We start from the raw sequence: 26,774 nt of genomic DNA on the forward strand, positions 1-26,774 counted from the left end.
GTTCCCTGTGTGCTTTTGAACTTGCCTGTGTTATCATTGCCAGGTTCCAGAGTCTTTGCGGAGAATGCCCCAGTGGTAACTATTAAGAAAGAGGTGAGTAGTCATGGGTCAGTACCTCATTACCATAAAGTGAGCAAACAGTATCAAGCAATTAAGTAGACACAGTCTATATACTTATTTATTATTCCAGTAAACTGGGATTTTATTTTATTTTATTTTATTTTTGAGACAGAGTCTCACTCTTACCCAGGCTGGAGCATAATGGTGCAATCTTAGCTCACTGCAACCTCCACCTCCTGGGCTCAAGCCATCCTCCAGCCTTAGCCTCCCGAGTAGCTGGGACTACAAGCACATGCCACCACACCCAGCTAATTTTTTGTATTATTATTATTATTATTTTGTAGAGACAGTGTTTTGCCATATTGCCAAGGCTGGTCTCAATCTTGACTTAAGTTGTCCTCCCATCTCGGCCTCCCAAAGTTCTGCTATTACAGGCATGAGCCACCATGTCTGGCCATAAACTGAGCTTTTTATGCCTAATAGTGATCTGCATATTCTTCATACAATACACATGTGAGAGTATATTTACCAAGTAATTTTTTACTTATTGGGCTTTCTTTCTTTTAGAGTTCAGGACTGGGGAGATAGAAGCTACTCTCTAGACCACCTAAATTAGTGTCAGTGGAACAGCTGCACGATTGCCTTGGGGGTTATGAGGACAGTCTGTTCCAAGCTCAAAGCTGCAAGTTTTGTTCTAATTTCCATGGTTTGAAATAAGAAAAAACTTTGAGAATCTGAAAGCTTAGTCAATGAATAATGGTAAGATTATATCTAATAATCCTCAGTATTAGACAAATGATTAGCATGGATATATTTCAGTCCATAATCCTTTGGGGATATTATTGCAGGTGAATGCCATACTCACCTGTGGCTAATCCACCGCTTGTGGTCCCGCTTCCTCCAATGTATGCTGTGGTCTCTGAAAGAGAGAAAAACAGAAAGGACATATTTGGAAAATATTGAAGGGCCATGAAACAGATATGATATTACTCATGGATAGAATTGCACCAAATGAGATGTCTAATTATGTAAAGATCCCTGAAGAGTTCCCTGACAATCTATACACTCACTTGTATTAGAACTTCCAGGGCAAGAATTGTGCCAGGAGCTATCCCAGTGGTAGATGAAACATCAAGAGGACTGTGGTCCTTACAGTGCTTATGTTTTCTCCCAAAAATCTGGCTCCAGAAAAAATCTAAACGTATCATCATTATATCCAAATAACTCTTTCTCTGGTTCTTCCCTGATGATCGGCCACATGTATTTTCTCATTAACAATTTTATGACCAAATAGAAAGATTAATCAATTTCTCAACATGTGGCAATATTCTTGGAATTCAATTAGAGGAAGATAGGTGGTTTTCTCCCAGATTCATCGGTTTTACTTTAAAAAAATAAGTTTAATGGGTGTTTTAGACATCCAAAAAATAAAAATTATTTGTACTGTTTTGGGAGCATAAAAACCTTTACTAGGAAGGATTTCAAGGTTAATTTACCTTGTCTCTACTTCCCAAGAACAAAATTGTTTTAGGCTCATTCTAAAACTCTGGCAATATTTGTAACCTTACAGGAGAAATTTCTCAAGACAAATTCAAGAGGCATCACATTCAAAAGACACTACTGGTAATTAAAAAAAAAAAAATTAAATCTAAAAAAAAATTCTTTGGCCTTAGATTCACTGTCCCTTAAAAAAATGCACAATGTGGTTTTCCTTTGCATTTCTCTAATGACCAGTGATGATGAGCACTTTTTCATGTGTTTGTTGGCCGCATAAATGTCTTTTGAAAAGTACCTGTTCATATCCTTTGCCCACTTTTTGATGGGGTTCTTTGCTTTTCTCTTGTAAATTTGTTTTAGTTCTTTGTAGATTCTGGATATTAGCCCTTTGTCAGGTGGGTAACTTGCAAAACTTTTTTCCCATTCTGTTGGTTGCCAGTTCACTCTAATGATTGTTTCTTTTGCTGTGCAGAAGCTCTTAAGTTTAATTAGATTTCATTTGTCTATTTTGGCTTCTGTTACCATTGCTTTTGGTGTTTTAGTCATGAAGTCCTTGCCTATGCCTATGTCCTGAATGGTATTGCCTGTTTTCTTCTAGGGTTTTTATGGTGTTGAGATACCATCTCACGCCAGTTAGAATGGTGATCATTAAAAAATCTGGAGACAACAGATGCTGGAGAGGATAAGGAGAAATAGGAATGATTTTACACTGTTGGTGGGAGTATAAATTAGTTCAGCCACTGTGGAAGACAGTGTAGTGATTCCTCAAGGATCTAGGAATAGAAATACCATTTGATCCAGCAATCCCATTACTGGGTATATACCCAAAGGATTATAAATCATACTGTTACAAAGACACATGCACATATATGTTCATTGTGGCACTGTTTACAATAGCAAAGATTTGGAACCACCCCAAATGCCCATCAAGGAAAAAGAAAATGTGGCACATATACACCATGGAATACTATGCAGCCATAAAAAAGGATGAGTTCATGTCCGTTGCAGGGACATGGATGAATCTGGAAACCATCATTCTCAGCAAACTGACACAAAAACAGAAAACCAAACACCACATGTTCTCATTCATAAGTGGGTGTTGGAAAACACATGGACACAGGGAGGGGAACATCACACACTGAGGTCTGTTGGGGGGTGAGGGGCTAGGGGAGCAATAGCAGGGGGTGAGGAGGTTGGGGAAGGATAACATTAGGGGAAATATCTAATGTAGGTGATGGGGGGGTTGGAGGAAGCAAACCACCATGGCATGTGTATACCTATGTAACAATCCTGCAAGATCTGTCCAGGTACCCCAGAACTTAAAGTATAATAAAAAAAAATACATAATGTTCTGTAGGAAAGTTCACTTCTAAATAAGTCATAATAATGAACGTCAGGATTCACGTTAACTCTCAAATCATGGGCTGCTCCTCACCTGCTCTGGATTCAGTTCCAATACTGCCCCTGCCTCCTATCAGAGTTGTAGCCTCTGTGGGAAAAAGAAAACAAGAGGTCTAAGGGATTGAAGATCCTGGGAAAAAGCTATTCTATGATTGGATTGCAGCTCTAAAACTTTATCAGGCATTCAAGACGAAGATTTCCTTCTTATTGAACTACCTGTGTGGGAATCTCCATATGTACTGGTTGCTCCTGGGAATTCACCAGAAGTACCTAAAATGAGAAGAGTAAAAGTGCTAATAGAGCAAAGAATGCTAAAAGAAGTGATATGATCCTGAACCTCTAGAGACCTTTCCTGAGGACATCTGTTTTGGAAGGAAATGAACTGTGAGTGATTACCACTTTACTTCTTTGGCCCTCGATTGAACATTGTTGCTTCTGGGATTCCGTTTCCATAGATCACAGTGAATGTGAAGGAGACCTTATCTCCCCGTCACCTGTTTAACTTCCAGATGGGCTCCTTGATGTGATGTGTTAAGAAGAAAAAAGCAGACTACCTTCGATCTTTATAAATATTCCTCATCAATTACTTGAGGTATTTTGATATTCACATGTTTAAAAAAGAACTCCCTAACTCTAATATTCCCATGTGATGACTTGATTCAATCTATTCTACCTGGCTTGGAATTCTGACTTCAGGTGAAACTATAGTTGTACCTATTAAAGTAAATCGAATGAAGAGCTTCAAAATAATTATTTCATCATTCCACTAATATTTATTAAGCATGTCTTCTGCATAATATTGTTTTAGGACCTTGGGATGTATCAGTGAGCAAAATGTTCAAAGATCTCTCTCCTAAGGCACCTTACAGTCTAGCAGCTGCAGCCCAGCAATGAACAATAAATGTAATAAATAAGTCAGTGTGAAGGATGTGAGTCAGTGCTTTGGGAAAAAGGCAAGTTGTACAAAAGGACCAGGAACCCTGATTGGCGGGGGGTATCTAGCAGCTTTCCCTCATCCCTGCTACATAACAACTAGCTCTGCCAGCCTAGGCACCTGAAAAACCAGAGGGATGAGTCAGGTGAGGCCAAGGAATTCCTAGGCACTCCCAGGTTTGTGATCCTGGCATGCTGTGTTCCCAGATGAAATGAGGGTCCCATTCCTTGGCCCACCTTCATATCAATGTCTTCACTGCAGAGAACTAGGATTTGATAAAAGCCTCCCAAGGCCTTGGAGTAAAAAGCTCACCTCCTGGATGTTCTGCTTGGCTGGTGACATTCCCTACTATGGAAGTTGTGGCCCCTGAGAGAGAGAGAAAGAAAGGAAGGAAGACTAGTTTTTGAGAGTACACACTGTGCTGTGGGCAGAGTATGTCAACCAAAGTGCCCATGTCCAGATTTTTTGTGTATTTTCAGACTTGCCTGTCTTGTAACTTCCAGGTTTCAGTGTTTTTCCAGAGACTACAATGGTAATACCTACAATAAGAAAGAGATGGTGTCACTAGTTGAACTCTTTTTCCACTTGGTTTCTATAGGAGTCTCCAATCCCGACTTAGAAGCAAACTATTACTCTGAGACTTGCAGTGCTAGAAGTAGTTCATATTTGTCCCATGCAACATTTCTTTCCACAGCAATTTTACTGAGACAGTTCTTAGCTATTATGTCCTTCTCTTTGGGGGGATCTTCCCAAAGAGAAATTCTTTCCCAAAGAAAGAATTTTCTCCCATATTATTTATCTGTCACTGGTTTGACGTCACAATGGTTTAGTGAAGGCCTCTGTAAGCTCAGGAAATGAGGAGACTGTCTAGCCTTTTCCTCTGAATTTTCTCCATATAGTGTATATAAATCATGTAGATATTTTCAGAAGACTATTTGAAGTTGTCATTACGAGTTACAGGTCTTAGCCTAGCATCACTCACCCATGGCTCTTCCAACACTTGTTGTTTCACTTACTCCTACAAAAGTGGTGGCCTCTAAGGGAGACAAAGAGGTAAGAGTTACCGGAGAATATTTAAGAATTGTGGAGAAGATATGGTGCTACTCCTGCAGAAAATTAATACAAAGGAGGCCAGGCACAAGGACTCATGCCTATAATCCCAGCACTTTGGGAGGCCGAGGTGGGTGGATCACAAGGTCAAGAGATCGAGACCATCCTGGTCAACATGGTGAAACCCCGTCTCTACTAAAAATACAAAAAATTAGCTGGGCATGGTGGCGCGTGCCTGTAATCCCAGCTACTCAGGAGGCTGAGGCAGGAGAATTGCCTGAACCCAGGAGGCGGAGGTTGCGGTGAGCCGAGATCACGCCATTGCACTCCAGCCTGGGTAACAAGAGCGAAACTCCGTCTCAAAAAAAAAAAAAAAGAGTTTGAGACTAGCCTGGCCAACATGGTGAAACCCCATCTCTCCTAAAAATAGAAAAAATTAGCTGGGTGTAGTGATGGGCACCTGTAATCCCAACTACTCAAGAGGCTGAAGCAGGAGAATTGCTTGAACCCAGGAGGTGGAGGTTACAGTGAGCCGAGATCGTGCCACTGCACTCCAGCCTAGGTAACACAGTGAGAGTCCATCTCAATAAATAAATAAATAAATAATACAAAGGAGATATCTAATTATGGGAGGGCACGTGGAAGATTTCATGTCAACCTGTTGACTTACCTGTCTTGGAACTGCCAGGGGCAACAGTTGTGCCAGGAGCTACCCCAGTGGTGGCTGAAACACAAGGGGAACTGGCATCACCACAGTGACTCTCGTTTGTCTCCTGAAGGTCTGGCTCTAGAAATAATCTGCTTACATCTTTAAGATGTCAAAGGCCACTTTCTCTGGCTGCCACTCTGATGTGTTTTCCCATTAATTAATAAACTACCAAAGCAATCAAAGGGGCCAAACCTGGGGATTACACCTGGCCTGCCAGCAGAGCCAGACAGGTGGTTTTCTCCCATACTTAACTGTTTCACTGCCAGAGGTAGAAGACAAAAATTTATTTATTTCATTACCATTTAATCCATTTTTACTTTTCTTTTTAAATTTCATATAATAATTGTACATATATCTGGGTTGTATGGGAGGTTTTGATACATGCATATATTGTATAATAAGTCATGATATTTAGCTTATCCATCATCTCAAACACTTATCATTGCTTTGTGGACAGAATATTCAGAATCTTCTTGTCAAGGACATTTGAATATACACCATAACATTGTTTACCATAGGTACCTCGCTGCTACAAAACACCAAAACTAATTACTCCTATCTGTGATTTTGCCCCATTGACCTAATACTAATTATTTCTCTTGCTTTGGGGGCAAGGAAACATCTATGCAGGTGTGTTTTTAAAGTTCATTTATAATCTCTCTACTTCCGGGGATCAAAACTGTTTTTAACTTCTATAGCACTGGAAATATTTATATGTAATGTTGTAGGGAAATCCCTCAAAACAATTACATCCCATTTACACCTCATCTAGTAGAGTCAATCTATTAGAAAAAAGGATTTTAGGAGATTTATAGGGAAATATTAAGTTAAAAAATATATGTGGCCTCTAATACATTGTCTGTAAATCCTTATTTAATATTCTGTAGGAAAGCCTACTTCTAAGCAAGTCACCCTAATGAGAGTCATGATTCACACTAAATCCCAAATTATGGGTTGCTCTTCCTCACCTGTTCTGAATTCACTTTCAGTACTGCCCCTTCCTCCTGTGAGAGTTGTAGCTTCTGAGGAAAGAAAGAGGAAAATCATGAGATCTAGGGAATTTGAGATATGAGTAAAAAATATTGAGGCACTATTTTATGATTGCAGCTCTACAGAGGTATCATGCATGCAAAAGGAATATTTCCTTCTCACTGGACTACCTGTGTGGGAACCTCCAGATGAAATGGTTGTCTGAGAGAATTTACCGGAAGTACCTAAAACAAGAATGTAAAGAGCTAATAGAGCAAGCAGTCCTGGAATCAGCACTGTGGTCCTGAACCACTGGAAGACTTTTCTTGACAACTTCTGTTTTAGAAAAAATACACACCATAAATCCTTTTCTTTGCCAGTTTGTTGTTTAATGTTCGCATACTGACTATTGAGCAAAGAAGGATGCTCAATTTCACTTTACTGATTTCATTTACAGTGATTCCCTGCCAGTTCCAGTGGCTCCCTGCCACTCCAGAGGAGAAAAGAAGGAAAAGTTTTGATATTTCCAACATTCTTATTTGTGTAACTGGTGACAGCGTGACAATCAGGTTTTAAGAATACACTCATGTCAGATGTGTTTACATTTCCCTGGTGTTTTAAGAAGCCTACCCCAACTGCCTTCAGACCTGATAAACTGCTGCTGACACCAAGTGAAACCATGAAGTAAAAAGTGACACTCTACATAAGAATATGCCTGTCATTCATCTCATATTTTGTAAGCCTTTCCTCTGTGTCTGACATCATCCTCTCAGTGAAAAGAACAGATGAAGTATCTGCCTTGTGAGATTTGTGTTTGTGAGAGAAGAAATAGAAAATAAACAAGAAGTCTAATAAACATATTCAAGAGATGGCAGCAGGTGATGTTAATTTGCAGAATCATGAGCTGAGTGGCGAGAATCATGGTTCCAGGAAAACTGCTGCTGGTCAGTAGGCCTCAGTCAGGTGTCCAGAGAACTAACACTGTCACACAGGCCATGGAGCAATGCCTGACTTAGATGACCCATTTCTGAAATTCCTTAGCAGGACTACTCAGGATGGTCAGAATATGTGTTGTGCTTCCAGACAAGAAGTAATTCCCTTTCCATGGCCCTGTTTCTCATTTATGTGTTACCCTGAATACAAAATGACAATGATGAGAACTCTGAAGCCTTGGATTGATGAAGCTTACCTCCTGGAGCTTCTGATTCAGTGGCCCGGACCCCTCCTGTGGAACTTGTGGCCTCTGAGAGAAAAGAAAGCAAAGATGAAGTCTGCAGTATGGGGAGCACAGGGTTACTAGGAGTCTGTCGCCTGAGCAGCCATGGTGTAGCATTCCTGTGTGCCTTTGGACTTGCCTGTATTGTCATTCCAAGGTCCCAGAGTCTTTCCAGAGAATGCCCCAGTGGTAGCTATTAAGAAAAGAATGTGGCAGTTATGGGTCAGTAACTCATTACCATGAAGTGGGCAAAGAGTATCAAGCAAATAAATGGACACAGTCTGTATACTTATTTATTATTTCATTCAACTGGCCTTTAAATGGCAAAAGCTAATCTCTACAGTTCTCAGATAATATTCTTCCCATGGTATATTTACCCCCCACCCTTTTTTTTTTTTTTTTTTTTTTTTCACTTATTAGGTTTCCTTTTCTCAAGATTTCAGGAATAGGGAGATAGAAGCTAACTCTGTAGATCTGCTATGTAACTGTCAGTCAAATGACTGCATGATTACCTTGGGGGCCATGAGAAGCGTCTATTCAAGCACAAGAAATAAGAATGGAATTTGAGATTCTGTATTTAGTCTGTGAAAAATGGTAGGAACTTTCCTAACAATGTTAATATGGGAGAAATGAGAGTATGGATCCTTTTCAAGCCACAGGCTTTATTGGATATTATTAGCGAGTGAGTGCAATGACCCAGGAACGCTCACCTGTCACTATTCCACCTCTTGTTAACGCACTTCCTCCTATGGAAGTTGTGGCCTCTGAGAGACAGAAAAACAGAAGAGACATATTTGAAAAATACTCAATCACTATGAAATGAATAAGATATTACTCTTAAAAGCATTAAGGGATACACCATATTATGGGAGGAGCTCTGAAGAGTTCCCTGCCAACCTGCAGACTCACCTGTACTGGAACTGCCAGGGGCAAGGGTTGTGCTGGGAGCCATCCCAGTAGTGGCTGAAACACCAAGAGCACTAGGATCACCATGGTGATTAATCTTTCCTTCCTACAGACCTGCCTCTAGAAAGAACCTAAACCTAACTTACATCTAACTAGCACTTTCCCTAGCTCTTCCTTGGTGATAAGCCCCGTGTATTTTCTCATTAACCATTTTATTACCAAAGCAACCAAAGTGACAATGTTCTCAACCTGTGATAACCTTCCGGGTATTCTCAGTCAGGAGGACAATGTGGGTTTCTCCCATGCTCACCTGTTTTCCTCCCTGTGTCTTGGCTGTCAGATGCAAGAGCGGTGCCTGCTGTGGGGTGGTTACTGAGAATGCCATGAGTGTGCTGAGAACTCCAGACATTGTGAAAATAGTTTGCCCTTCACTTGTGAAAAGGAAGCATTGACAGAGGGCAGGTGTGTTTCCTGGGTTCTTATAACTCCTGTGTTTCTCAGCAAGTTTTATCACCTCCCCTACCTTTTAAAAGCTTATAATGGTTTGTAATTTCACAGCATTCTATAATTAGTAGCTTTTTCTGGAAAAATTTCTACACTGATAAAGAATTTTTGGCCAAAAATGTAGTATTAGGAAAGTAAATACAAATTCCTTTCCAGAAACTTCCTCTCTCTAGACTCGCTATGAGTGTCATAATCAGTGATAGCAACAAAGACATGAGTTGCTCCTTCTCACCTATTTTGAATGAAGCTTCAGTGGTGCCAACACGTTCTGTGGAAATTATGGCCTCTGAGACACGATATGGAATTGTGAATTCTGGGGCGTTGGGATAGTGGGAAGAGAGATTTTGTGTTATTCATCAGAAAAACTCTGCAAAATAACATCATTTCATCTGCACGTCAATAGAGATGGCTTTCTTTCCATTTTACCTGTGTTGGAAATTCCTGTTTCAACAGATGTCTCTGAACCTACTCTAGTGATACCTGAAACAAGAAAAGCAAATTTAGCAAATTCATCATGGAAGCAACTAAAAGGGCCCTTCTGAGGACTTAATGTTATAAATGGTGCAAATGCTAAATTAGGAGTTTCCTTCTCTCATTTCATCTCCTTGGCCCATTTGTTCCCAGGAAACTTACAAGTGAACATACCTACATGCTAGCCTGCTGACAGAGGGATTGGGGCTCATTTCATGCCTGCCTGTTTCACTTCCTGTTATGTCTCCCTGGTGTACCAGGGGGGACTACAGAGGAGGAAAATGAAAGATGAAGTTCTTTTTAAATATCTCTGTGATACTTTAGTTGTTTATTTTATGTCATCCTTAAAGCACACACATGCACAAAACTCATATGGGTTAAGAGCCAGCTTATATTTTCTTTATGGAATTTTACCTGTGTTGGAAACTTCTGAACTGGTACTGACTTCAGAAGAAATGATAGTGGTGCCTGTGAAAACAAATTGTGTGAACTTGAAAGCAGTGATGGTCTCATTCCTGTCTTCAGAGAACTAATTCTGGGAGCCAGGACTCAGGCACACCTGTTGGAGGGGCATGAACGTGGCAGTTCCACAGGGATTCACAATTTGACTTGGTCTTATGTAAAATGTGTCCTCAACCTTCGTATTCTTCTGTTTTTAGCTGCAATCCCAAACAATCAATCAACAGAACCCAAAGTCTTGGAATGATAGCACTCACCTCCTGACAGTCCTGCTCCAGGAGTCCCTGTAGCATTTACGGTCTCTGAGAAAGAAAAGAAATGAATGAAGTAAGAACATGCTGGATGGTTGGGTGCGGTGGCTCACACCTATAATTCCAGCACTTTGGGAGTCCAAGGTTGGCAGATCACTTGAGTCCAGGAGTTCGAGACCAGACTGGGTAACATAGTGAAACCCCATCTCTATATATATTTTAAAAAATAGCCTGTAGTCCCAGCTACCTGGGAGGCTGAGGTGGCAGAATCACCTGAGCCTAGGAGGTCAAGGCTGCAGTGAGCCAAGATCATGCTCCTGTATTCCAGCCTGGACAACAGGGTGAGAAAGAGGAAAGAAAGAAAAGGAAGAAAAGGAAGGAGTAGAAAGAGCTCAGGCATTGGAATCAGAAGAGTTGTGTGGTTAACAGGTTAAACATCTTAGAACCTCAGCTTCATTACCAGCAAATTAGGGAAAATAATACCTACATTATTATAAAGAAAAAAGAAAAGAAAAAAAAGAAAACCTTACGTTGAGCTACAGTTGGGACTAAATTCTTCCCACCTCGCTTGCCTGATTTTCCAGGTGTAGTTAATCTGGTCCTGCCTTCACCTGCTCCAGGGGTGGTTCCATATGGTTCTTCAGTTTTTCCTGGTTAAAGCAATAATTGATTATCAGCTTTACATGGTATATCTTAGTAAATATAATGAACTTGCTGCCCCTTACATAAATTTTGAATTTAGATACTGATAAATCTAGGTTATCTCTTAATCATTTCTCCTGAATTTAGGAATTTAGGTCCTTGGTTAAATCATAATTGACTCAGGATCATAATTGGGGGTCTCAGTCACGCTTACGTTGGACCACACCAGAGCACCCAAGGTGAGCTGTGCCTGCTGGGTTCCCAACTGTAGTGGCTGCAGAATCCCCATGAAAACATGAACTCAAAAAGTCTAAGGAATCAGTAATACTCTGGAAAGCCCCCTTTATTGTTCACCAATTTGAATTCTTAATAACATATTTAATTGTGATAAATTTACACAGATTTAAGTCTGGAAAACCAAAAATCATATTGTTCACGTTAAATGATCTATCTTTAGCTAACTAGACTTGCCTTCATGGGCTGTAACTTTAGTTCCTGGCTCTCCAGTAGTTCCTGTTCCAATGGTTGTGCCAGCTGATGGTCCAGTTGTAACCGATCTTAGAGCTGATGGTCCAGTCGTCCCTGTCAGTCCAGCTGATAGTCCATTTGTACCTGTTATTTCAGCTGATGGTCTAGTTGTCCTTGATTCTTCAACTGATGTTCTGGTTGTTCCTGTTTTTTCAGTTGGTATGCTTGTCTCAGATCTTGCAGATGATCCAGTTGTCCCTGTCACCCCAGATGATGATCCAATTGTCCCTATCACTCCAGCTGATAGCCCAGTTGTCCCTGTCACTTCAGCAGGTGGTCCAGTGGTACTTGTCACCCCAGCTGATAGTCCAATTGTCCCTGTCACTTCAGTTGATGGTCCAGTAGTCCCTGTCACTCCAACTGAGAGTCTAATTTTCCCTGTCACTTCAGTTGACAGTCCAGGTGTCCCTGTCACTCTAGCTGATAGTCCACTTGTCCCTGTCACTGCAGCTGACAGTCCAGGTGTCCCTGACACCCCAGCTGATTCAACTGTACCTGTCACCCCAGCTGATAGTCCACTTGTCCCTGTCACTGCAGCTGATGGTCCAGGTGTCCCTGTCACCCCAGCTGGTGATCCAATTGTCCCTGTCACCCCAGATGATTCAATTGTATCTGTCACCCCAGCTGATAGTCCACTTGTCGCTGTCACTGCAGCTGACAGTCCAGGTGTCCCTGTCACCCCAGCTGGTGATCCAATTGTCCCTGTCACCCCAGATGATGATCCAGTTGTCCCCGTCACCCCAGCTGATAATTCATTTGTCCCTGTCACCCCAGCTGGTAGCCCAGATGTCCATGTCACTCCAACTGATGATCCAATTGTCCCTGTCACCCCAGCTGATGATCCAGTAGTCCTTGTCACCCCTGCTGATAGTCCATTTGTCCCCCTCACCCCAGCTGATAGTCCAGTGGTCCCTGTTGCTCCAGATGATGGTCCAGTTGTCCCTCTCACTACAGCTGACAGTCCATTTGTACCTGTTATTTCAGCTGATGGTCCAGTTGTCTGTGATTCTTCAACTGATGTTCTGGATGGTCCTGTTTTTCCAGCTGATGGTAAACTTGTCCCTGATCTTGCAGATGACCCAGTTGTCCCTGTTACTCCAGCTGATAGTCCAGTTGTCTCTGTCACTCCAGCTGATAGTCCAGTTCTCCCTGTTGCTTCAACTGACAGTCCAGTTGTCCCTGTCACTCCACCTGACGATCCAGTTGTGCCTGTTACCCAAGCTGATGATCCAGTTGTCCCTGTCACCTCAGCTGATAGTCCAGTTGTCCCTGTCACTCCAGCTGAGGGTTCAGTTTTCCCTGTCCCCCCAGCTGATGGTCTACTTGTCCCTGTCACCCCAGCTGGTGATCTAATTGTCCCTGTCACTCCAGCTGATAGTCCACCTGTCCCTGTCAGTCCAGTTGTCCCTGTCACTTCAGCTGGTGATCCAATTGACTCTGTTACCCCAGCTGAGAGTCCACTAGTCCCTGTCACTCCAGCTGGTGATCCAATTGTCCCTGTCACCCCAGCTGATAGTCCACTTGTCCCTGTCAGTCCAGTTGTCCTTGTCGCTTCAGCTGGCAATACAATTGTCCTCGTCACTCCAGCTGACAGTCCACTTGTCTCTGTCACTCCAGCTGGTAGTCCGCTTGTCCCTGTCACCCCAGCTGACAGGCCGCTTGTCCCTGTCACCCCAGCTGACAGTCCGCTTGTCCCTGTCACTCCAGCTAATAGTCCACTTGTCCCTGTCACTCCAGCTGACAGTCCACTTGTCCCTGTTGCTTCAGCTGGTGATCCAACTGTCCCTGTCACCCCAGTTGATAGCCCAGTTGTTCCTGTCACTCCTAGTCCACTTGTCCCTGCCACTCCAGCTGATAGTCCAGTTGTCCCTGTTGATTCAGCTGTTGATCCAGTTATCCCTGTCACTTTAGCTGATAATCCACTTGTCCCTGTCACTTCAGATAGACCCATTGTCACTGTCACTTCAGCTGGTAATTCAATTGTCCCTGTCACTCCGGCTGATAGTCTACTTGTCCTTGTCACTACAGGTAATAGACCACTTGTCTCTGTCACTCCAGCTGATAGTCCAGTTGTCCCTGTTGCTTCAGCTGTTAATCCAATTGTCCCTGTCACACCAGCTGATAGTCCAGTTGTCCCTGTGGCTTCAGCTCGTGATCCAATTGTCCCTGTCAGTCCAGATGATAGTCCACTTACCTCTGTCACCCCAGCTGATAGTCCACTTGTCCCTGTCACTCCAGCTGATAGTCCACTTGTCCCTGTCACTTCAGCTGGTGATTCAATTGTCCCTGTCACTCCAGCTGATAGTCTACTTGTTCCTGTCACTCTGGGTAATAGACCACTTGTCCCTGTCACTCCAGCTGATAGTCCAGTTGTCCCAGTTTCTTCAGCGGGTGATCCAATTGTCCCTGTCACCCCAGCTGATGGTCCAGTAGTCCTTGTCACCCCTGCTAATAGTCCATTTGTCCCCCTCACCCCAGCTGATAGTCCAGTGGTCCCTGTTGCTCCAGCTGATGGTCCAGTTGTCCCTCTCACTACAGCTGACAGTCCATTTGTACCTGTTATTTCAGCTGATGGTCCAGTTGTTTGTGATTCTTCAACTGATGTTCTGGTTGGTCCTGTTTTTCCAGCTGATGGTAGACTTGTCCCTGATCTTGCAGATGACCCAGTTGTCCCTGTTACTCCAGCTGATATTCCAGTTGTCCCTGTCACTCCAGCTGATAGTCCAGTTGTCCCTGTTGCTTCAACTGACAGTCCAGTTGTCCCTGTCACTCCACTTGATGATCCAGTTGTGCCTGTTACCCAAGCTGATGATCCAGTTGTCCCTGTCACCCCAGCTGATAGTCCAGTTGTCCCTGTCACTCCAGCTGAGGATCCAGTTATCCCTGTCTCCCCAGCTGATGGTCTACTTGTCCCTGTCACCCCAGCTGGTGATCCAATTGTCCCTGTCACTCCAGCTGATAGCCCACTTGTCCCTGTTGCTTCAGCTGGTGATCCAATTTTACCTGTCACTCCAACTGATAGTCCACTTGTCCCTGTCACTCCAGCTGACAGTCCACTTGTCCCTGTCAATTCGGTTGATGATTCAATTCTCCCTGTCACTCCAACTGATAGTCTACTTGTCCCTGTCACTCCAGGTAATAGACCACTTGTCCCTGTCACACCAGCTGATAGTCCAGTTGTCCCTGTCACTTCAGCTGGTGATCCAATTGTCCCTGTCACTCCAGATGATAGTCCACTTATCCCTGACACCCCAGCTGATAGTCCGCTTGTCCCTGTCACTCCAGCTGACAGTCCAGGTGTCCCTGTCACTCCAGCTGATAGTCCACTTGTCCCCGTTTCGTCAGCTGGTGATTCAATTGTCCCTGTCACCCCAGATGGTAGTCCACTTGTCCCTATCACCCCAGCTGATAGCCCAGTTGTCCCTGTCACTCCAGCTGATAGTGCAGTTGTCCCTGTTGCTTCAGCTGGTGATCCAATTGTCCCTGTCAATCCAGCTGATAGTCCACCTGTCCCTGTCACTCCAACTGATAGTCTAGTTGTCCCTGTCACTCCAGCTGACAGTCCACTTGTCCCTGTCACTCCAGCTGATAGTCTAGTTGTCCCTGTCACTCCAGCTGATAGTTCACTTGTACCTGTCACTCCAGCTGATAGTCCATTTGTCCCTGTCACTCCAGCTGATAGTCCACTTGTCCCTGTCACTCCAACTGATAGTCCAATTTTCCCTGTTGCTTCAACTGGTGATCCAATTGTCCCTGTCATTCCAGCTGATGATCCAGTTGTCCCTGTCACCCCAGCTGAAAGTCCACTTGTTCCTGTCACCCCAGCTGATAATCCATTTGTCCCTGTCACTCCAGCTGGTGATCGAATTGTTCCACTTACCCCAGCTGATAACCCAATTGTCACTGTGACCCCAGCTGATGATGCAATTGTCCGTGTCACCCCAGATGGTAGTCCACTTGTCCCTGTCACTCCAGCTAATAGTCCACTTGTCTCTGTTATACCAGCTGATTGTACACTTGTCCCCGTTGCTTCAGCTGGTGATCCAATTGTCCCTGTCACCCCAGCTGCTAGCCCAGTTGTCCCTGTCACTCCAGCTGAGAGTCCACTTGTCCCTGTCATTCCAGCTGATGGTCCAGTTGTCCCTGTTGTTTCAGCTGGTGATCCAATTGTCCCTGTCACCCCAACTGAGAGCTCAGTTGTCCCTATCAATCCAGCTGAGAGTCCACTTGTCCCTGTCACTCCAGCTGATAGTCCAGTTGTCCCTGTTGCTTCAGCTGGTGATGCAATTGTCCCTGTCACCTCAGCTGCTAGCCCAGTTGTCCCTGTCACTCCAGCTGAGAGTCCACTTGTCCCTGTCACCCCAGCTGATAGTCCAGTTGTCCCTGTTGCTTCAGCTGGTGATCCAATTGTCCCTGTCACCTCACCTGATAGCCCAGTTGTCCCTGTCACTCCTAGTCCACTTGTCCCTATCACTCCAGCTGATAGTCCACTTGTCCCTGTTGCTTCACCTGGTGATGCAATTGTCCCTGTCACCCCAGCTGAGAGCCCCATTGCCCCTGTCACTCCAGCTGAGATTCCACTTGTCCCTGTCACCCCAGCTGATGATCCAGTTGTCCCTGTCACTCCAGCTGATAGTCCATTTGTCCCTGTTGCTTCAGCTGGTGATCCAAATGTCACAGTCACCCCAGCTGATGATCCAGTTGTCCCTGTCACCCCAGCTAACAGTCCACTTGTCCCTGTCATCCCAGCTGATAGTCCACTTGTCCCTGTCATTCCAGCTGATAATTCACTTGTCCCTGTCACCCCAGCAGATGATCCAGTTGTCCCTGTCACTCCAGCTGATAGTCCACTTGTCCCTGTCACCCCAGCTGATAGTCCACTTGTCTCTGTCATTCCAGCTGAAAATCCACTTGTCCCTGTCACTCCAGATAGTCCAGTTGTCCCTGTCACTCCAGATAGTCCAGTTGTCCCTGTCACTCCAGCTGACAGTCCACTTGCTCCTGTCACTCCAGCTGATAGGCCAGTTGTCCCCATCACTTCAGCTGGTGAACCAATTGTCCCTGTCACCCCAGCTGACCCAGTTGTCCATGTCACCCCAGCTGACAGCCCACTTGTCCCTGTCATTCCAGCTGGTGATCCAATTGTTCCTGTTACCCCAGCTGAGAGCTCACTTGTCACTGTCACACCAGCTGATGATCCAATTGTCCCTGGCAACCCAGATGGTAGAGCACTTGTCCCCGTCACTCCAGCTAATAGTCCACTCGTCCCTGTTACTCCAGCTGATAGGCCACTTGTCCCTGTTGCTTCAGCTGGTGATCCAATTGTCCCTGTCACTCCAGCTGATAGTCCACTTGTCCCTGTCACTCTAGCTGATAGTTCACTTGTTCCTGTCACTCCAGCTGGTGATCCAATTCTTAATGATACCCCACCTGAGAGCCCATTTGTCATTGTCACACCAGCTGATGATCTAGTTGTCCCTGGCAACCCAGACGGTAGTCCACTTGTCCCTGTCACTCCAGCTGAGAGTCCACTCGTCCCTGTTATTCCAGATGACAGTCTGGTTGTCCCTGTCACTCCAACTGACAGTCCACTTGTCCCTGTCACTCTAGCTGACAGTCCACTTGTCCCTGTTCTTCCAGCTGAAAGGCCAGTTGTCCCTGTACTGCCAGCTGATAGGCCAGTCGTCCCCGTCACTTCAGCTGAACCAATTATCCCTGTCACCACAGCGGATTCAGTTGTCCATGTCACACCAGCTGATAATCCACTTCTCCCTGTCACTCCAGCTGACAGTACATTGGTCCCTGTCACTCCAGCTAACAGTCCACTTGCACCTGTCACTCCAACTGACAGTCCACTTGTCCCTGTCACTCCAGCTGATAGTCCACTTGTCCCTGTCACTCCAGCTGATAGGCCAGCTGTCCCTGTCACCCCAGCTGATTCAATTGTCCCTGTCACCCCAGATGGTAGTCCACTTGTCTCTGTCACTCCAGCTGATAGTCCACTTGTCCCTGTTGCTTCAGCTGGTGATGCAATTGTCCCTGTCACCCCAGCTGAGAGCCCAGTTGTCCCTGTCACTCCAGCTGAGATTCCACTTGAACCTGTCACGCCAGCTGATAGTCTAATTATCCCTGTTGCTTCAGCTGGTGATCCAATTGTCTCTGTCACCCCAGCTGATAGCCCAGTTGTCCCTGTCACTCCAGTGGATAATCCACTTGTTTCTGACACCCCAGCTGATAGCCCAGTTTTCCCTGTCACTCCAGCTGAGAGTCCACTTGTCCCTGTCACTCCAACTGAGAGTCCAGTTGTCCCTGTTGCTTTAGCTGGTGATTCAATTGCCCCTGACACCCCAGCTGAGAACCCAGTTGTCCCTGTCACTCCAGCTGATAATCCACTTGTCCCTGTCATTCCAGCTGATAGTCGAGTTGTCCTTGTTGCTTCAGCTGGTGATCCAATTGTCCCTGTCACCCCAGATGATATCCCAGTTGTCCCTGTCACTCCAGCTGATAATCCACTTGCCCTTGTCACTCCAGGTGAGAGTCTAGTTGTCCCTGTTGCTATAGCTGGTGATTCAATTGTCCCTATCACCCCAGCTGATAGCCCAGTTGTCCCTGTCACTCCAGCTGAGAGCCCAGTTGTCCTTGTCACTCCAGCTGAGAGTCCACTTCTCCCTGTTGCTACATCTGGTGATCCAATTGTCCCTGTCACCCCAGATAGCCCAGTTTTCTCTGTCACTCCAGCTGAGAGTCCACTTGTCCCTCTCACTCCAGCTGACAGTCCACTTGTCCCTGTCACTCCAGCTGATAGTCCACTTGTCCCTGTCACTCCAGGTGATAGGCCAGCTGTCCCTGTCACCCCAGCTAATGATCCAATTGTCCCTGTCACCCCAGATGGTAGTTCACTTGTCTCTGTCACTCCAGCTGATAGTCCACTTATCTCTATAGTTTCAGCCGGTGATGCAATTGTCCCTGTCACCCCAACCGATAGCCCGGGTGTCACTGTCACTCCAGCTGATAATCCACTTGTCCCTGTCACCCCAGCTGAGCGCCCAGTTATCCCTGTCACTCCAGCTGAGATTCCATTTGTCCCTGTCACTCCAGCTGATACTCTAATTGTCTCTGTTGCTTCAGCTGGTGATCCAATTGTCCCTGTCACCCCAGCTGAGAGCCCAGTTGTCCCTGTCACTCCAGCTGAGAGTTCACTTGTCCCTGTCACTCCAGCTGATAGTCCAGTTTTCCTTGTTGCTTCAGCTGGTGATCCAATTGTCCCTGTCACCCTAGATGATACCCTAGTTGTCCCTGTCACTCCAGCTGATAATCCACTTGTCCCTGTCACCTCAGCTGAGAGCCCAGTTGTCCCTGTCACTCCAGCTGAGAGTCGACTTGTCCCTGTGACTCCAACTGAGAGTCCAGTTGTCCCTGTTCCTTCAGCTGGTGATCCAGTTGTCCCTGTCACCCCAGATGATAGCCCAGTTGTCCCTGTCACTCCAGCTGAGAGTCCACTTCTCTCTGTTGCTTCAGCTGGTGATCCAATTGTCCCTGTCACCCCAGATGATAGCCCAGTTGTCCCTGTCACTCCAGCTGATAATCCACTTGTCCCTGTCACCCCAGCTGAGAACCCTGTTGTCCCTGTCACTCCAGCTGATAATCCACTTCTCCCTGTCACTCCAGCTGAGAGCCCAGTTGTCCCTGTCACTCCAGCTGAGAGTTCACTTGTCCCTGTCACTCCAGCTGAGAGTCTAGTTGTCCCTGATGCTATAGCTGGTGATCCAATTGTCCCTGTCACCCCAGCTGATAGCCCAGTTGTCCCTGTCACTCCAGCAGAGAGTCCATTTGTCCCTGTCACTCCAGCTGATAGTCCAGTTTTCCTTGTTGCTTCAGCTGGAGATCCAATTGTCCCTGTCACCCCAGATGATAGCCCAGTTGTCCCTGGCACTCCAGCTGATAATCCACTTGTCCCTGTCACCCCAGCAGAGAGCCCAGTTGTCCCTGTCACTCCAGCTGATAATCCACTTTTCCCTGTCACCCCAGCTGAGAGCCCAGTTGTCCCTGTCACTCCAGCTGAGAGTCTAGTTGTCCCTGTTGCTATAGCTGGTGATCCAATTGTCCCTGTCACCCCAGATGATAGCCCAGTTGTCCCTGTCACTCCAGCAGAGAGTCCACTTGTCCCTGTTACTCCAACTGATAGTCCAGTTGTCCCTGTTGCTTCAGCTGGCGATCCAATTGTCCTTCTCACCCCAGCTGATAGCCCAGTTATCCCGGTCACTCCAGGTGATACTCCAGTGGTCCTTGTTTTTTCAGCTGGTGATCCAATTGTCACTGTCATCCCAGATAATAGTCCAGTTGTCCCTGTCACTCCATCTGATAATCCACTTGTCCCTGTCAGCCCAGATGATAGCCCAGTTGTCCCTGTCATTCCAGCTGATAAACCATTTGTCCCTGTCACCCCAGCTGAGAGCCCAGTTGTCCCTGTCACTCCCGATGAGAGTCCACTTCTCCCTACCACTCCAGCTGATAGTCCAGCTGTCCCTGTTGCTTCAGCTGGTGATCCAATTGTCCCTATCACCCCAGATGATATCCCAGTTGTCCCTGTCACTCCAGCTGATAATCCACTTGTCCCTGTCACCCCAGGTGAGAGCCCAGTTGTCCCTGTCACTCCAGCTGAGAGTCTACCTGTCCCTGTCACTCCAGCTGATAGTCCAGTTGTCTTTGATGCCTCAGCTGGTGATCCAATTGTCCCTGGCATCACAGATGATAGCCCAGTTGTCCCTGTCACTCCAACTGATAATCCACTTGTCCCTGTCACCCCAGCTGAGAGCCCAGTTGTCCCTATCACTCCAGCTGATAATCTACTTGTCCCTGTCACTCCAGCTGAGAGTTTACTTGTCTCTGTCACTGCAGCTGATAGCCTAGTTGTCCCTGTTGCTATAGCTGATGATCCAATTGTCCCTGTCACCCCAGATGATAGCCCAGTTGTCTCTGTCACTCCAGATGAGAGTCTACTTGTCCCTGTCACAACTGATAGTCCAGTTGTCCCTCTTGCTTCAGGTGGTGATCCAACTGTCCCTGTCACCCCAGATGATAGGCCAGTTGTCCCTGTAAATCCAGCTGAGAGGCCATTTGTCCCTGTTACTCCAACTGATAGTCCAGTGGTCCCTGTTGCTATAGCTGGTGATCCAATTGTCGCTGTCACCCCAGCTGATGGCCCAGTTGTCCCTGTCACTACAGCTGAGAGTCCACGTGTCCCTGTTACTCCAACTGATAGTCCAATTGTCCCTGTTGCTTCAGCTGGTGATCCAATTTTCCCTGTCACCCCAGCTGATAGCCCAGTTGTCCTGGTCACTCCAGCTGGTGATCCACTTGTCCCTGTCACTCCAGCTGATAGTCCAGTTGTCCTTGTTGCTTCAGCTGGTGATTCAATTGTCCCTGCCCCCCCAGCTGAGAGCCCAGTTGTCCCTGTCACTCCAGCTGATAATCCACTTGTCCCTGTCACCCCAACTGATAATCCACTTGTCCCTGTCACCCCAACTGAGAGCCCAGTTGTCCCTGCCACTCCAGCTGATAATCTACTTGTCCCTGTCACCACAGCTGAGAGCCCAGTTGTCCCTGTCTCTCCACCTGAGAGTCTAGTTGTCCCTGTCACTCCAGCTGATAGTCCACTTGTCCCTGTCACTCCAGCTGAGAGTCCACTTGTCCCTGTCACTCCAGCTGAGAGTCCACTTGTCCCTGTCACTCCAGCTGAGAGTCCACTTGTCCCTGTTGCTTCAGCTGGTGATCCAATTGTCCCTGTCACCCCAGATGATAGCCCAGTTGTCCCTGTCACTCCAGCTGATAATCCACTTTTTCCTGTCACCCCAGCTGAGAGCCCAGTTGTCCGTGTCACTCCAGCTGAGAGTCTACCTGTCCCTGTCACTCCAGCTGATAGTCCAGTTGCCCTTGTTGCTTCAGCTGGTGATCCAATTGTCCCTGTCACCCCAGATGATAGCTCAGTTGTCCCTGACACTCCAGCTGAGAGTCTACTTGTCCCTGTCACTCCAGCTGAGAGTCCACTTGTCCCTGTCACTCCAGCTGAGAGTCCACTTGTCCCTGTTGCTTCAGCTGGTGATCCAATTGTCCCTGTCACCCCAGATGATAGCTCAGGAGTCCCTGTCACTCCAGCTGAGAGTCTACTTCTCCCTGTCACTCCAGCAGAGAGTCCACTTCTCCCTGTCACTCCAGCTGAGAGTCCACTTGTCCTTGTCACTCCAGCTGAGAGTCCACTTGTCCCTGTTGCTTCAGCTGGTGATCCAATTGTCCCTGTCAGCCCAGATGATAGCCCAGTTGTCCCTGTCACTCCAGCTGAAAGTCTACTTTTCCCTGTCACTCCATCTGAGAGTCCACTTGTCCCTGTCACTCCAGCTGAGAGCCCACTTGTCCCTGTCACTCCAGCTGAGAGTCCACTTGTCCCTGTTGCTTCAGCTGGTGATCCAATTGTCCCTGTCAGCCCAGATGATAGCCCAGTTGTCCCTGTCATTCCAGCTGAGAGTCCACTTTTCCCTGTCACTCCAGCTGAGAGTCCAGTTGTCCCTGTTGGTTCAGCTGGTGATCCAATTGTCCGTGTCACCCCAGATGATAGCCCAGCTTTCCCAGTCACTCCAGCTGAGAGTCTACTTGTCCCTGTCACTCCAGCTGAGAGTCCACTTGTCCCTGTCACTCCAGCTGAGAGTCCACTTGTCCCTGTCACTCCAGCTGAGAGTCCACTTGTCCCTGTTGCTTCAGCTGGTGATCCAATTGTCCCTGTCACCCCAGATGATAGTCCAGTTGTCCTTGTCACTCCAGCTGAGAGTCCACTTGTCCCTGTCACTCCAGCTGAGAGTCCACTTGTCCCTGTTGCTTCAGCTGGTGATTCAATTGTCTCTGTCAACCCAGATGATAGCCCAGTTGTCCCTGTCACTCCAGCTGAGAGTCTACCTGTCCCTGTCACTCCAGCTGAGAGTCCACTTGTCCCTGTCACTCCAGCTGAGAGTCCACTTGTCACTGTTGCTTCAGCTGGTGATCCAATTGTCCCTGTCAGCCCAGATGATAGCCCAGTTGTCCCTGTCACTCCAGCTGATAATCCACTTTTTCCTGTCACCCCAGCTGAGAGCCCAGTTGTCCCTGTCACTCCAGCTGATAGTCCAGTTGCCCTTGTTGCTTCAGCTGGTGATCCAATTGTCCCTGTCACCCCAGATGATAGCCCAGTTGTCCCTGTCATTCCAGCTGAGAGTTCACTTGTCCCTGTCATTCCAGCTGAGAGTCCACTTGTCCCTGTCACTCCAGCTGAGAGTCTACTTGTCCCTGTTGGTTCAGCTGGTGATCCAATTGTCCCTGTCACCCCAGATGATAGCCCAGTTTTCCCAGTCACTCCAGCTGAGAGTCTACTTGTCCCTGTCACTCCAGCTGATAGTCCACTTGTCCCTGTCACTCCAGCTGAGAGCCCAGTTGTCCCTGTCACTCCAGCTGAGAGTCCACTTGTCCCTGTCACTCCAGCTGATAGTCCAGTTGTCCCTGTTGCTTCAGCTGGTGATCCAATTGTCCCTGTCACCCCAGATGATAGCTCAGGAGTCCCTGTCACTCCAGCTGAGAGTCTACTTCTCCCTATCACTCCAGCAGAGAGTCCACTTCTCCCTGTCACTCCAGCTGAGAGTCCACTTGTCCTTGTCACTCCAGCTGAGAGTCCACTTGTCCCTGTTGCTTCAGCTGGTGATCCAATTGTCCCTGTCAGCCCAGATGATAGCCCAGTTGTCCCTGTCACTCCAGCTGAGAGTTTACTTGTCCCTGTCACTCCAGCTGAGAGTCCACTTGTCCCTGTCACTCCAGCTGAGAGTCCACTTGTCCCTGTCACTCCAGCTGATAGTCCACTTGTCCCTGTTGCTTCAGCTGGTGATCCAATTGTCCCTGTCACCCCAGATGATAGCCCAGTTGTCCCTGTCACTCCAGCTGAGAGTCTACTTGTCCCTGTCACTCCAGCTGAGAGTCCACTTGTCCCTGTCACTCCAGCTGAGAGTCCACTTGTCCCTGTCACTCCAGCTGATAGTCCACTTGTCCCTGTTGCTTCAGCTGGTGATCCAATTGTCCCTGTCACCCCAGATGATAGCTCAGTTGTTCCTGTCACTCTAGCTGAGAATCTACTTGTCCCTGTCACTCCAGCTGAGAATCCACTTGTCCCTGTCACTCCAGCTGAGAGTCCACTTGTCCCTGTCACTCCAGCTGATAGTCCAGTTGTCCCTGTTGCTTCAGCTGGTGATCCAATTGTTCCTGTCACCCCAGATGATAGCCCAGTTGTCCCTGTCACTCCAGCTGATAATCCACTTTTCCCTGTCACCCCAGCTGAGAGCCCAGTTGTCCCTGTCACTCCAGCTGAGAGTCGACCTGTCCCTGTCACTCCAGCTGATAGTCCAGTTGCCCTTGTTGCTTCAGCTGGTGATCCAATTGTCCCTATTACCCCAGCTGAGAGCCCAGTTGTCCCTGTCACTCCAGCTGAGAGTTTACTTGTCCCTGTCACTCCAGCTGAGACTCTACTTGTCCCTGTCACTCCAGCTGAGAGTCCACTTGACCCTGTCACTCCAGTTGAGAGTCCACTTTTCCCTGTCACTCCAGCTGAGAGTCCACTTGTCCCTGTTGCTTCAGCTGGTGATCCAATTGTCCCTGTCAGCCCAGATGATAGCCCAGTTGTCCCTGTCACTCCAGCTGAGAGTCTACTTGTCCCTGTTACTCCAGCTGAGAGTCCACTTGTCCCTGTCACTCCAGCTGAGAGTCTACTTGTCCCTGTCACTCCAGCTGAGAGTCTACTTGTCCCTGTCACTCCAGCTGAGATTCCACTTGTCACTGTCACTCCAGCTGATAGTCCACTTGTCCCTGTTGCTTCAGCTGGTGATCCAATTGTCCCTGTCAGCCCAGATGATAGCCCAGTTGTCCCTGTCACTCCAGCTGAGAGTCCACTTGTCCCTGTCACTCCAGCTGAGAGTCCACTTGTCCCTGTCACTCCAGCTGAGAGTCCACTTGTCCCTGTTGCTTCAGCTGGTGATCCAATTGTCCCTGTCAGCCCAGATGATAGCCCAGTTGTCCCTGTCACTCCAGCTGAGAGTCTACTTGTCCCTGTCACTCCAGCTGAGAATCTACTTGTCCCTGTCACTCCAGCTGAGAGTCCACTTGTCACTGTCACTCCAGCTGAGAGTCCACTTGTCCCTGTTGCTTCAGCTGGTGATTCAATTGTCCCTGTCAGCCCAGATGATAGCCCAGTTGTCCCTGTCACTCCAGCTGATAATCCACTTTTCCCTGTCACCCCAGCTGAGAGCCCAGTTGTCCCTGTCACTCCAGCTGAGAGTCGACCTGTCCCTGTCACTCCAGCTGAGAGTCCAGTTGTCCCTGTTGGTTCAGCTGGTGATCCAATTGTCCGTGTCACCCCAGATGATAGCCCAGCTTTCCCAGTCACTCCAGCTGAGAGTCTACTTGTCCCTGTCACTCCAACTGAGAGTCCCCTTGTCCCTGTCACTCCAGCTGAGAGTCCACTTGTCCCTGTCACTCCAGCTGATAGTCCACTTGTCCCTGTTGCTTCAGCTGGTGATCCAATTGTCCCTGTCACCCCAGATGATAGTCCAGTTGTCCCTGTCACTCCAGCTGATAATCCACTTGTCTCTGTCACCGCAGCTGAGAGCCCAGTTGTCCCTGTCACTCCAGCTGAGAGTCCACTTGTCCCTGTCACTCCAGCTGATAGTCTAGTTGTCCCTCTTGCTTCAGCTGGTGATCCAATTGTCCCTGTCACCCCAGCTGATAGCCCAGGTGTCCCTGTCACTCCAGTTGATAATCCACCTGTCTCTGTCACCCCAGCTGAGAGCCCAATTGTTCCTGTCACTCCAGCTGAGATTCTGCTTGTCTCTGAACCTTCAGCTAATGGTCCAGTTGTCACTGATTCTCTTGATGAAGGTTCAGTTGTCCTTGACCCTCCAGATAATGATCCAGTTGTTCTTAATTCTGAAATTAATGGTCTGGTTGTCCCTGATGTTTCAGTTAACGATTCCGTTGTCTCTGACACTCCAACTGATGGTTCAGATGCTCCTGTGACTCCTGACAATTGTTCAGAAGTCCTTTTCACTGCAACTGATGTTCCAATTGCTCCTGATGTTGTATCTGATGGCCTCATTGTCCCTGAAACTTCAGATGATGATTTACTTGTCCTTGTTATTTCAGATGATTGTCCATAATTCCCTATTACTGTAGCTGATGGTCCACTTGTCTCTGTCTTTTGAGTTGATGATCTAGTTGCCCCTGTCACAAACAAGTAGTACAAGTAGAATGATGTTAATAGCTGTTTTGGTTCTTGGTTAACCTTCAAGGCTCATGCTGCTTTATTTCTCTAGTATAGCTTTTATACATCTTCGTCTCCATAATCACCATATTATTTCATACTTTTCTTTTTGCTACACTGTAACTTCTTTAAAAAAATATATATAGTCTCACTCTGTTGCCCAGGCTGATCACAAACTCCTGGGCTCAAACAATCTTCCTGAGTACCTGGGACCATGGTGATCTTCACTGTGCCAGCTCTAGTGTAACTTCTTTCCGTTTGTTTATTTTCATAAAAATATTTATCCAATATCTGTTGTGTGTCAAAGAAGTTGTCAGCAACTTATAAGTATCACTTCATTTTACCATTAGAATAATTCTATTTGAGATTCGAGATTTGCAATATTACTTTTTTCTTTTATGGAATAGACACTAAAGCACATAGAGATTAAGTAGCTGTTCTAAGGGAATGCCCTATAGGGCATTCTAGTGGGAAGAAAGAGAGAGGTAGACATAAATAAAATAACTAACGAACCAATAACCAAATTCACAAACAAGAAAAGCTTCAGAGCATTGGCATAAAATGAGTTGATACTGAGAAAATGGGATGTTCTGTTTTAGATTGCCTGATTAGCAAAGGCTTCTCTGAGAATATCTTTATTTTGAAGTCTGATAACAAGAAGCACCCTGCTAGTGAAGCTCTAGGAAGAATGGCATTCCAGGCAGAGGTAACAGCCAGTACAAACATCGTAAGGCTGATGGAACTACGCTTGCTGGAAAAGCAGAGCTAGAAGTTGAATATGACTGGATAATGGGAGATGAGATGGGGAATATTATAAGGTAAGGCCAGATATGTAGGAGTAAGCAAAATGTTAT

At 46.7% G+C, this 26,774-nt stretch overlaps 1 protein-coding gene across 1 annotated transcript in view; it reads right to left on the reverse strand.

Annotated features, from left to right (window-relative positions):
- The window catches only part of MUC19 (mucin 19, oligomeric), a 158,577-nt gene that overhangs the window by 61,909 nt on the left and 69,894 nt on the right, over positions 1–26,774 (reverse strand). Inside the window, exons 52-71 of the mRNA XM_064369823.1 lie at positions 11,541–25,880; positions 11,000–11,077; positions 10,434–10,478; positions 10,132–10,185; positions 9,673–9,726; positions 9,479–9,559; positions 8,746–8,799; positions 8,547–8,600; positions 7,976–8,029; positions 7,810–7,863; positions 6,812–6,865; positions 6,620–6,673; positions 5,613–5,666; positions 4,875–4,928; positions 4,378–4,431; positions 4,205–4,258; positions 3,175–3,228; positions 2,993–3,046; positions 926–979; positions 26–79 (exon numbers count right to left, since the gene is read on the reverse strand). Of these exons, the coding sequence (XP_064225893.1) occupies positions 26–79; positions 926–979; positions 2,993–3,046; positions 3,175–3,228; positions 4,205–4,258; positions 4,378–4,431; positions 4,875–4,928; positions 5,613–5,666; positions 6,620–6,673; positions 6,812–6,865; positions 7,810–7,863; positions 7,976–8,029; positions 8,547–8,600; positions 8,746–8,799; positions 9,479–9,559; positions 9,673–9,726; positions 10,132–10,185; positions 10,434–10,478; positions 11,000–11,077; positions 11,541–25,880 (15,408 nt within the window). The remainder of the gene's footprint in view (positions 1–25; positions 80–925; positions 980–2,992; positions 3,047–3,174; positions 3,229–4,204; positions 4,259–4,377; positions 4,432–4,874; positions 4,929–5,612; positions 5,667–6,619; positions 6,674–6,811; positions 6,866–7,809; positions 7,864–7,975; positions 8,030–8,546; positions 8,601–8,745; positions 8,800–9,478; positions 9,560–9,672; positions 9,727–10,131; positions 10,186–10,433; positions 10,479–10,999; positions 11,078–11,540; positions 25,881–26,774) is intronic.

Source organism: Aotus nancymaae, unplaced genomic scaffold, assembly GCF_030222135.1.
Source record: "Aotus nancymaae isolate 86718 unplaced genomic scaffold, 86718_ANA_hifiasm-v0.15.2.pri h1tg000092l, whole genome shotgun sequence".
Taxonomy (NCBI): domain Eukaryota; kingdom Metazoa; phylum Chordata; class Mammalia; order Primates; family Aotidae; genus Aotus; species Aotus nancymaae.